General features: G+C 39.0%; 1 protein-coding gene across 1 annotated transcript in view; it reads right to left on the bottom strand.

Annotated features, from left to right (window-relative positions):
• Positions 1-12,278, bottom strand: part of LARGE1 (LARGE xylosyl- and glucuronyltransferase 1) — a 286,606-nt gene that overhangs the window by 31,724 nt on the left and 242,604 nt on the right. Inside the window, exon 11 of the mRNA XM_062588926.1 lies at positions 4,920-5,075. Within this exon, the coding sequence (XP_062444910.1) occupies positions 4,920-5,075 (156 nt within the window). The remainder of the gene's footprint in view (positions 1-4,919; positions 5,076-12,278) is intronic.

The following is a 12,278-nucleotide window of genomic DNA, read 5'->3' as shown; positions in this document are numbered from 1 at the left end:
AAGTCATTTGCTTATATTAAGAATCTCTAGCTTTGCACAAAGAGAGTAAATATATTAAATAATTAGAAATTAAAAAATATATTAAATAATAAGTAAAAACACATGTAGTAAATATAGTCCTAAACAAGAGTTTTCAGTGAGAACTAATTAGAATTTTTTACAATTTTTGTGTTTTTTATTTGAACAGGAAAATACAACATGGGGGAAATCTGGAGAGAACTTTTTTCTTCTGTTCTCTGAAAATTCTTCTTTAAGGGGAATCTATTCTCCTTTTAAAAACTGAGTGAAATCAATGATAAACTTTGCACTGATCTTGCTCTGGGCTTTGGGTCAGGACCTGAACTTTACTAATAGGGGATGACCCATTCAATCTTCAGATCTAAAACTCTGACAGAAACACCTTGTGAGAAGCAGTTATCTGCAGAAAACGAAAACGATAAAAGGTTGAGTGTGTGCCTGTGTGCAAAAATCAGGCCTATGGTACCTATCTCATAGCCTTAACTGTACAGTTAGACTGGTAGACAAAAGATCCTGCTGTACTATTTCAAGCTTTGGATCCTCTGGAATAAAATGCTGGATATAAACATAAAAAGCCAATAGGAAACTCATAAATCAGAGGTTACTGTGAGGTTTGTCTTCACGGGTTCCCCTAAAATATCCTTCTTAGTATCAAAATAAAAAAGGAGAGAAAAGTGGGAAATAGCATGAAACAAGTAGGATGGAGTGACTAAGAACCTGCTTCAAATACCGCTTGAGTCAATGGCAGTGTTTATAGGAGTGTTTGGCTCATATTCTGAATTTCCCATCCACAAGCTGCACAAAGGCCAAAAAGGTGATTTGACCAATTTTCAGAGAAGTGCTTGCTCTGTAATCTGGTGTTAGTATGTATGGAATGAATGGTGACCCTCAGTACTGCTTTACGGCAAGAAGCATGCGTAGGACCCTGAATACAGGCTATACCAGCAATGCAGTCTCTTTCATAGACACACATATAGGTATTTTTACAAAAACGGACAGAAATTTCCCCAGCACCTCCAAATTTTTCAATCTGTATATCCTGGCTTCCAATATTTTAGTTTGAAAATCCTACTTGTTCATTCCTACATGTAACTTTTTACATCCTAATATCAGTACTATGCAGCATAGGTTCCAAGACTGCCTTTAGACCTCTTCAAATGCATTCTGTGGTACTTCACCTCTTTAGTAAATATTTAAAAAGAACAAACAAAAAGTAATAATCCATCTGCCTACATATATCCTCCTAGACAAGCTCAGGAAGTGTGGGTTAGATGAGTGGACAGTGAGGTGGATTGAGAACTGGGTGAAAGGCAGAGCTCAGAGGGTCATCATCAGTGGCGTGGAGTCTAGCTGGAGGCCTGTGGCTAGTGGCGTCCCCCAGGGCTCAGTACTGGGTCCCATCCTGTTCAACTTCTTCATCAATGACCTGGATGAGGGGACAGAGTGCCTCCTCAGCAAGTTTGCTGATGCTACCAAGCTGGGAGGAGTGACTGATACACCTGAGGGCTGTGCTGCCATTCAGAGAGACCTGGACAGGCTGGAGAGTTGGGCGGAGAGGAGCCTCATGAGGGTCAACAAGGGCAAGTGCAGGGTCCTGCACCTAGGGAAAAATAACCCTAGGCAACAGTACAAACTGGGGGCTGACCTTCTGGAGAGCAGCTCTGCAGAGAAAGACCTGGGAGTGCTGGTGGATCACAAATTGACCACGAGCCAGCAATGTGCCCTTGTGGCCAAGAAAGCCAATGGTATCCTGGGCTACATTAAGAAGAGTGTTGGCAGCAGGTCGACGGGTGATCCTGCCCCTCTACTCAGCCCTAGGGAGGCCTCATCTTGACTACTGTGTCCAGGTCTGGGCTCCCCAGTACAACAGAGACATGCAGCTATAGGAGAGAGTCCAGTGTAGTGCTACAAAGATGATCAGAGAGCTGGAGCTCCTGCCCTATGAGGAATGGCTGCGAGAGCTGGGCCTCTTCAGCCTGGGGAAGAGAAGACTGAGGGGGGATCTTATCAATGTGGACAAGTACCTGAAGGGAGGGTGTCAAGGGGACGGGGCAAGCTCTTTTCAGTTGTCCCATGCAAAAGGACAAAAGACAATGGGCAGAAATTGAAGCACAGGAAGTTCTGTCTGAATGTGAGTGGGAATTTCTTCAGGTGACTGTAAGGTCTGATTATCATTTAAACTAATCCCCCTTTACATCTCTCTGGCACTGTAAAAAGTCCTTTAAATGGGAAGATACATAATTTACATTCATTTTAAGGCTATCTTGGTACTGTCAGAGAACAGTAAGGGGCCTTAGAGTAACAGAATCAGCCCAATGGTACAAACTGCCACACTTCATTATACATTTTACAGATATTTGCATTACAAATGAGATTCCTTAATTACAGGTTGCATTCTAAATAAAACACCATTACAAACATTAAACTGCAGAGCTGCAGTGGCTGGCATATTGGAACAAGACCTTAAGGGTAGATTCTGACGCCACCAGATTATGAGTGACAAACTTGTAACAAGCCACTGTTCTTTCACAACAGGGCTCAGTGGATTTAGTGCTTAAGTAATTCTCTCTAATTATAAAAGCAGCAGAGCTAATCTAGCATTTTGTCAACTGGTCCATAGTACAGGGAAGCACAGACAGCTGAAGCAGCACCTTTTACCCCTACACAATGCCTAGTGCAATAAAGCCCAATTGTACTTTGAGGCTGCTATTCTTAATTCAGGGGAAAAAATAGTAACTGTAAAATAAATAGCATTTTCTACCTTATACATATTTGAATCTGCAAAAATCATAGCCTTCTATGTAAAACATATGCTTAGGAATCCTAACAGAAATATATGGCTGCATCTTGCCAGACTAAAGGTCCATCTAGCCCAGTATCCTCTCTCCAACTGTGACCAACATTGGCTGCCTAGAGAAGAATATAAAAGCAGGGGAAGTGTACAGTGATACTTTTTCAGAATGTTCTCCAAGTCCTGAACTTGTGGTTCAAGGGCTTCTTGCACCAAAAGCTTTACAGCTCCTCATTGCTTTTCTTTCCATGAAGAGTCACTTTTTGAACATATGTATATTTTTAGCAACATTACCTCCTGTTCGAGGCTTCATTATATCTTGGGTGAAATATCTTCCTTTGTTTTGAACCTGCTTCATGCCCCCTAGTTCTTGTACTGCAGGAATGACGAACAGTGGCTCCCTGCTCACCTTAAATGATACTATTTTTCTGAGACGATGCTGCAATAGATCATGGGAATGTACTATATTTTGATAGGATACCTTTGACAGTGTGAGGAATTATCACATTGAAGATTGGAGAATGGTTTTCATTATAAGCCTATTCTCAGGGTCTCATAACATCCAAGCTGAAACCTGCTTTTGGGATTCTCCAGTAAAAGGTCACAGTCAAGTATAAAGTAGAGTGTACATCAAGGGTAACTAGCAAAAAGCTATGTTGACTCCTAAGTGACTACTGTAAGGCTACTCAATGTTACAATTTTTCTGTATCTTATTGTGTTGATAGAAGACTGATAATTTTTAGTGTCTCTTGGCATGGTAAGACTCATATTTTTGCATGTCTAGCCCATGTTTTTCAAGTATCCTTTCTTAAAAAAAGTTATAAATGGAAGAACGAGCAACATTTCCTTTTCAGACACCAGCCATACCATATACCATATTGCATTCTATTTATCTTGAATATGAAACAGGCTTGAACAGTTAGTCATTTTCAGTATTTGTCAACCAGAAAAAAGTTTAGTAAAATAAGCAATTTTAAACTTTTGGGATAGCCTATTTCAGCACTAAGAACTTGCATTCACTGTACACTGTTCCTCTAACAAAGTGTCACCTGGAATAAATCTGCTTATTAGGGATTTGCAGAGCTCTGGAAAATATAGTAACAAGTCTGTGACTGCATTCATGCTCCTCTAACCTACCTAACATCTTGTGAATTCAACATAATTTTACTCAGCATTCTTATTAAACAATAAAGCATGATAATATTTTGTTTTGTTGCCTTTTTTTTTACATCTCCCCTTTTCTCTTCCTATCCTCTGCTTCACCTTATGTATCTTTATGTGTCCGATCATTAGACTTTCAGTGGTCTTTTAGCATATTCAATTGATTTGATTCTCTCATTTTGCTCTTGCTGTGCTCTCTCTGTCTCTTCCTTTCACCCCAGTCACTGTTAATCTCGACAGTTTCTCATGGTTTTCCCTATCCCCTTTTAGAAGACGGTGTGATGGCAGAATGAGTATCCGGGAAACTGTGCTTTGGACTAAGATATATTTAACCTCTCAGAGCTAAAGTTAAAAAATTGTCGTCATATTATCCACACATTAAATGGCAACACTACAAGCTTCAGTGGTGCTATTGACTATCAACTACATCTTAAGAGCTAATGTGTACATGATACTGTATTTGTTTTACTGATTTTTGTATAGAGAATTTCATGTATCTTAAGAGAATCATGTATTTTTTCCTTGAAAATAACACAAAACGTTACACGTGTCTTTTTCTTTCTTTTCCGTGCAGCCAAAATTGGTATCTCCAGACACATTACACACAAGGAATTCATATAGAACTGAGTATAAAGGTTTCAGTTAACATTTTTTTTAAAAAATAGAACTATATGCACTCTGGCACTCATACATATGGAATTCACATAGAACTGTGTATAAAGGTTTCAGTTAACAGTTTTTTAAAAAATTATAACTATATGTACTCTGGCACACATATATGTGTACAGCATGTACATTCAGCATCACTCTTGGAATCTGAGTATTGACCTCAATTCTCCCGAGTCCCTCTGCACTGCACTGACCACACAATCAACTTCCATGTTTTCACATTGCCTGTTCCTTGTATGAAACGCCCTTCAGATCTTCAAGCCCTAGGCATCCCACTTACGTTTTCACTGTTAACATCTGTCTCACTGGGGCAGCCAAAGAGTTCTCGTCTCAGCAAGTTCCCATCGTATTCTAGAAATGTCAGGTAGAGGTTGCGGAAGAACTCCACATGCTTGTTTTTCACTCGCAGCTTCTTTGGTGAATTCCAGTGAATCACCTCAGAGGGAAAAACGAGAAAACAGATCCTACTGTTAGAATACAGATTCGCTTTATCTGCTGGTTTTATGTATGTTCAGTTTATTGCCCTCTTGGAAAGAAAAAAACACAACTATGCAGATATTTCTTTCAATCTTCTAATACAGAAAACTTTACCACACCTTTCACACATAACTGCATACTGTACAGATGATGTGTTTTAAAACCCCTTCACAGAATAACTTGCACATTTGTCTTAGTATATTTTTCTAGTTTGTGATGCGGCCCCTCATAAATGTTGCCACAACTTTCATCATGGCCTGATAGCTATGGACTCTGTTGAAGGGAGTGGCACTATGAAGGAGAAGGGGATGTTGATATTAAACATTAATCTCAGATTTCCACAAGACTGTTTCAACTAATGAAATTGATTTACTGTTTCAGGCTAGGCGGACTCTTCTCTTCCTAGATATTGAGAAGAAAAGGCCTCAAATGCATTTCTGCATCCATTTGCATCCTTCAAGAAGGGTTGAATTTAATCCAACTTCCTTTTCGCCATTGCTTCATTTAAACAAGACTGATCTCAGTTGCGTTATGCAACATAGTGATGCAGTACAATGCTTCACCCTTTGAATTCCTATTTCTAGCAGGTATTTATCCTCTACTAATGGGAGAAAACTCTCACTCTGGCCTAGATTTAACTCTAATGCTGATATAAAGGACCTGATTCTCATTTACATCAAGGCAACTTTGCACTGCTTTCTGATTGTGAATGAGGGAGTCAAAAGTGGCTTGCAGGAATTACTTCTTTTTATAGAGGCAATATTTTAGGCATAAGAAAAAAAACCAAATGTTTTATAGCCAATTTTATTCTCAAGAGATTAATAAAAAAGAAAAACTTTCATTGGGAATACTTTCAAACTAGGAGTTCTGGAGGTCCTTTGAATCCATTAAATTAATTGTGTGAAGGTGACATGTCAGTCACACACAGCCACAGACCTCTTTGCCACCAAGCTGCAACGCCAGCAGCTGAGACATTACAATGGTAAGCTAATGGATGTTGTTCTGAACACCACATTTGTGGAAGGGAATATACAGAACTGGAGCAGAGTACACAGAGAAGAAGTAACCAAAAGCACATGAACACAGTTCTTTCGGTGTCTGGAACAAAACACCACATGAACAGGATGTCCTTTTGGATCAGTCTGTATGTTGTTGAATGAGTGGACTGATGGAGGAACAAGATATGAGCTGAATTCTTCCTGTACTAACTTCAGCAGACCACAGAGTATTTTCACTGAGTATCTACCACAAAAAGCTACAGCATGCTGCATAACCAACATCAATGAAAATCTTTTCTGATATGGAAGTCTTCATCCTTCCCTGGAATTTCACTACTGAAGCTATCAGGATTTCAGAATACCATATATCCAGTCATACAAAAGCAATGGTAGGGAGTAAGATCATTTTGGAAATAGGCAAATCACTTTTTATAATCAAAGGAGCACTTTAAATCAAGGCCAGGAAGAAGCTACACACTGAATGAATCTGGGAGATTACCTGGAACAAATATACTTGATATAGATATTCTGCCTAAGCAATGCTACCTTCTTTGCTGATTTTATATTTGTCTGCATATTCAAATGTGTAGCTTGACTGTGAAACAACACATTGCTTCAACAAGTGTTGCAAATAGAGGACAACACAGAAACAAAAGAAGCTTTAGCCAGCATTGCTAGGATAGCACATAAACTCAAGACGATACATTTCCACTGCTGAAAAATGGCTTTCTTCTCTGAAAACAACTTGATGTGTTTCATTCATTGTATTTAACTACAGCAAAAGGCAGGCAATACATGGAGTGGGGGAAAAAAAAGGCCTCTATGATTGAATCCTACCTCACGGAAACAGGCAAGTTTAACAGTAGCATACAGCTAAAGGAAGCTAAAGGGCTGCTGAACAGTTTTAAAGGGCACTGGTATGTATTTTTTCCAAACAGGCACAGAATGGGAATTGTTGATCTGCTGGTAGCTAGCACGTTTTTAAGAGGACAACAAAGAGCACAGAGAAGCTGGAAAATGGGAAGAAAAAAAGCCCACAAAGATTTTTTTTTTTTCCGTGAAAATGCTTTTGCTACTCCCACATAGGCATTTCTATCTAGATGCCTTCATGAGCATCCTAACACCCTGGTGAGCACTCTGACTGTTCACATCAGGGACCTTGAGCACCAAAATTTTTAATGATTATAAACTCCAAAACTGTTACAGGACAGGATCCCCTACTCTGCCAGGCTTTCCCATCAACATACACTATGTCACGTCACAGCTGAGTACTGGTGTTGATGTCTCTACTCAGTTGTGTGGGTGATGTCAAAGCCAGACAACTGCAGTTGTCAGTGTAGAGTCTCTTTGCTACTGTGCTTCAAAATTTGTTGTGTGTGTAAAAGCTGGTAAGCGTCAAGGGCCTAGCTGGTGGCTGAGATGTGATCAGATTTGAAACGTGTCAGGATGCTGTATGTGTACAGATGTCAGGGGAGCCTGCAGTCAACTGAATAAAGCTGCATGGAGCTGATTTTTTTTTTTTTTTTTTTCAGAAAAACTGTTCTTTTTTTTTTTTTTTTTTTTTTTTTTTTAATCAAGAAAGACAGCACATGTCAATGCAGCTAAAGAATATAAAGGAGCTAATGTCTGGATGACCTGAGGTAGAAAAAAACACAAAGCAGGTCTAGTGAAAGAGAAGGCTGCTTTTCTGCTTTTCAAATGTAGCATGATTACAGAAATATTGTGTGATACATGAAAGCACAAAAAAGAATGGCAGATTTCTAAAGGCAAAAAGAATCTTAACCATCACTATCTAACACGACATCCATAGACTATTTTTTTTCTTCTCTCCTGTCAGCCCACAAATTCACCTTGAATTTGACTGCAACTGTCTGATTTGGTCTACTGCACCATTAGCATCATCATAAGTTGCCAAGAAATCCTTGTGTGGGCTGTACTGAGCATCAGTGAGGTACATGAAGACAATAGGCTGCACAGGTAAAGAAGATAAAGCCATTACATGACTGTTAAAAACCTTAATTGTGGGCAACACTGAATTACTTGGGTGGAGGGAAATCAGCTGGAGAGAGACTATATAGAGATTAACAAAAAACCCCCAAAACTCAATGTCTACTTTATCTGTTGTCTGACCAACTGTTACCTCAAAATTGCAAAGAGAAAGTTAATCTAGAAGCCACGATCTTATTTCTGTAATATCCTCTTTCCAAGACTGAACAGCACTGTAATACTGTATTTTTACCTCTTAATTCTTGAGATATTCCAAAGCTCTGTTGGCTGGCAGAGGAAATTGCAGCTAGAACAAAGAAATTGCAGTGCTGTTGTCTGTACAGACATCTCAGGAATGGTGCTATCCTTTAGCCTGACCCACAGACTCTTCCCACTCTTGATTAAGGCCTCTTGAGAACTAAGGAAATTATCCTCCTAAATCTTCATTTAGCAATTTAAGTACTGAAAGATCAGAACATAAAATTCCACAGCTATTTAACACTTGGTTAGTTGTCATTAAGCAACTTGGCACTATCTACATTTCTGTTAATACTACCCTAGTTAATCAGCAACCGTTACCACTCACTAATTAGGCTCAGTCAGCCTCCTGGAATATTTCCATGTATTTTGTGACCCAGTGAAACAGACTATACTGAACTGATAGTTCCCATTTATTCCAAGGTTTTGACCTAAATCACTCAGATGATGCAGCAGGAGCCTTATAAACTGGCAACAGCATCTGAGATGGAAGGCTGCAGAGGATGCTGGTGGAACATGACAGAGAGCTCTAAGGTTGGTCACCTATAGAGAACTGTACTGAAAAAAAAAACTCTACCCTTGTAGATTTTCAGCTGCATTGTCCTCCCCGAGGAGATTAAATATTTCAAATCAGATGTTAAAACCACTGAACTATAAGCTTCAACATATTATTTCTATAGGTACCCTTCTTACTCATTTTTTCTCAACCATGAAGCACTTTCTCCTTCCACAAGAAATATTTAGCCAAATGTTTCCTTCAACACAATCCTCTCTATTTTTGCCCAGAGACAGATCTTGTGAATTTCTCACACTGCTTCCAGTCCTTAAGAAATCAGAGAAGCCCGAATATCCTTCTCTGTCCATCCCTGTGGCTCTCTGTCTACTTTCCAGGCTGAAGACACAAAGAGCAAAAATAAATTAAGCTTAAAGAGTTTTATTTTTACAAAGCTCTTAATTAACCCTATGATCGCTTTGCAATTTAGATAAATAAATAAAAATGATATTTTATATATGAGGAGCTATTCCTGCTTAAAAGCTAGGCTCCTGTGTCCTTATTTAGGTAACCAGATAGTTCCCACTGAAATCAGTAAGAGTGAAATGCTCAAAAAATCTGCATGTAAAGCTACTTATATATGTCACTTTAATATCTCAACAGGCTTGCTTTTAGGCACATTACTGTTTGGTTTAAATAACATTCCCCAAGTCACAGCGCAAAGAAGTATTGCACACACAACTTCTGATACCTCAACCAGAGATGCTTGGAAATTTTCATTTTAAACTATGTTTTATCAGAAAAGAATTGTTCATTTGCCAGCCAAAAGGGACAAATATTAAAAAAAAAAAAAAAAAAAAAAAGGTTATCAAGGAAGCTTTATAGCTCCAGAGTGCTATCTCTGATCTGAATGAGTGGAGGAGACTTGTGTTTCAGTAGCCAGCAACCTACAGGTCCAGACACTGCTTTCAGCGTCTGCTTTCAGATCCAGTATTCAAACCCCTGCCCTGCCTGATTTGGTGACCATGATCCCAGGGAGTACTCTGACTCCTTGCTTTTGCCTATGATGACTAAATAAAACTATTTCTGTCTTACATTTTTCTGCTAAAGTTCTCAATTTGTCCTCAAAAGAGTTTGCAGTTTTCCTTTCAACCTCAGTATCAATGCTTAATGTGAAGCCTCCATAAGTTGATTTTAGATTATCTGTCTACAAAACAGCTTCCCATTAAAAATGCCTCTGTAATACCACAGTGTTTCTTTTTTGGCACAGCAGAAGCAGCTTATTGACTACATTCAAGGGGGGGGGTATGTTTACCCCTCTTGGGCCCTTACTCCTCTCAGTGTAGTTCTTCCTTGGTTGGCATTAAAAGGTGCAAGGCTGCAGAATGCCAGAGCTGCTGCAGATCAGTGCTGAGGTGCCTGGACAGCAGGGGTTGGCTCAGGGACTGGAATAGAAAGAGGTGCAATAGGTCATGTTTGAGGCAGATCTGAAATGATACATTTGGGTTATGAATAAGAAGCAGTATAAACTTTAGGAGGCCATTTCACAGAGTTGCTCTAGTGCGGAAAATATTCCCCAGGAGAGCACAGTGAATGACAAATTCCCCTTTCCAAAATTGTTTTATGAGGCTAATTATCTATCTACCTGCTAATTTAACATAAGTTGTGTAAAAAGCAATCAACAGAATTTAAAGCATTTACTTATTTTGAGGGGTAAATTCTAATAATTTGATATATTCCCACTGAAAAGTCCAGGATCTCTCTTTTTTTTTTTTTTTTTTTTTTGTGATTGTGAATTAGCAGATTCTCTGTGTGTAAATAGCATCTGTATCCTTGACAACTAGACTTTTCTTCAAGACTGACTCATTCAGTGAGGTCATGATTCATTGTCAGAGGCATCACAATTCATTACTTTCTTTCACAGGATTTTCCTGCCATTTGGTTTGTGCCAAACCACAGTAATTGAGATTTCCTCACAGATAGGAATAAACTATTAACCAAAAAGGAAAGCAAATATAGGGCTCATTCCAGCAAAAGCAATGTTTAGATGAACCTCAGGTCCAGACAGACCCCCTCCAAGGGCTTCAAAGGTCAATAAAGCATGGCCCTGCAGCAAACCTGTTCAGTCACATTTTGATCTACTAGGGACCATGTAAGGAGCCGAGATAAATAAGTTACGATAGGCAGTGGATGCCTATAGAGAATGACGTTTAGCACTTCCACATCTTTTGGCCAGCCTTCTGTAGTAACCCCTGAGCATTTTTCCAAGTTATAACAAATGACATGCAAAAAATAAACACTTCTGGTCTTTAGAGGCTGCAAGTGGCTCACCTGGCAAGAAGAATTAAAGGACATCTGTTTCCACTTGCTTTCTATTAAAATTGTTCAATTTAAGAGATTCTTGACTGATGCAAACCACTGTTAGAACAGGTGTCCTCAGGGTGGGGAAAAGAAGATTCCTATCTGTGAATTGTTTGTAAGAGTAGTGGCTCCACATGCCACATACAGCAGAACAAAACCACTCAAACTTCAGTCTAGTTGTTTATGCTGTGGCTTCTAGCACTATAATATACAAGGAGCTAAATAAGCATTTAGACAAGAAAAATTATTAAAGTACTTTTATTCTGATGTTGCTTTAGAGGGATTTAAAGTTAAAAGATACAAACTACATAATACTTGATTATAAATACTTCTGTCTCTCTTATGCCTGTTCTAGAGGAGCCCCATATGCAAGTCTTCCTGCATTCAAGCAGAACAATTGCACGTGATGCTCAGCTGGAACAAGTGAGCAGAGTAGAGTTCAGCAGCAGTCAAACATTTTACTCTCTCTAACATATGACAATATAAATATTGTTAAGGTTGATACAGATGCAACTTAATGAGGACTATACAGACCAAAAGGAATGATTAGAATCCTCTTTAGGTAATATGAAATATTCAAGAACCTCACAGGCCTCTAAAAAGCATGCCGGCCATCTCAAAGCTTGCACAAACATAAACAAAGCAGAAAAGCAGTATATGCATACTTGAACAACAGCCAGCCATGGGGATCTCTAAGTTTATTTGACATGTTGTGTACAAAAAATGACAAATCCTCAAATCTCATGGATTTTGAGACCAGATGGAATTATATCAGAGTTTTTTCAATCTGATGGGAGATCTGACTTGAGGAATATTTGTCTGGGCCAAGTTTAGCTTCCTGTGTTTCCTTCTTTCCTATGTCATCCTTCTTAAACCTACAGTACAAACTCCACAATCCATCTTTCTCCCCCTCTTCCCCTGGAGGGCTCTCCTACCTAATTTTTTATTCCAGGCTTACCATGAAATACAGGATGTGCCAAATACATTGTGCTATACCATTTATATCAAATGCCATGGAAACTGACTAACTTGGCTGATTTTAAGAAGCATATTTTCAAAATTGGGC

This window comes from Rhea pennata, chromosome 1 (assembly GCF_028389875.1).
Source record: "Rhea pennata isolate bPtePen1 chromosome 1, bPtePen1.pri, whole genome shotgun sequence".
In the NCBI taxonomy this organism is placed as follows: Eukaryota; Metazoa; Chordata; class Aves; order Rheiformes; family Rheidae; genus Rhea; species Rhea pennata.
This window is presented reverse-complemented; position numbering and strand designations above follow the sequence as displayed.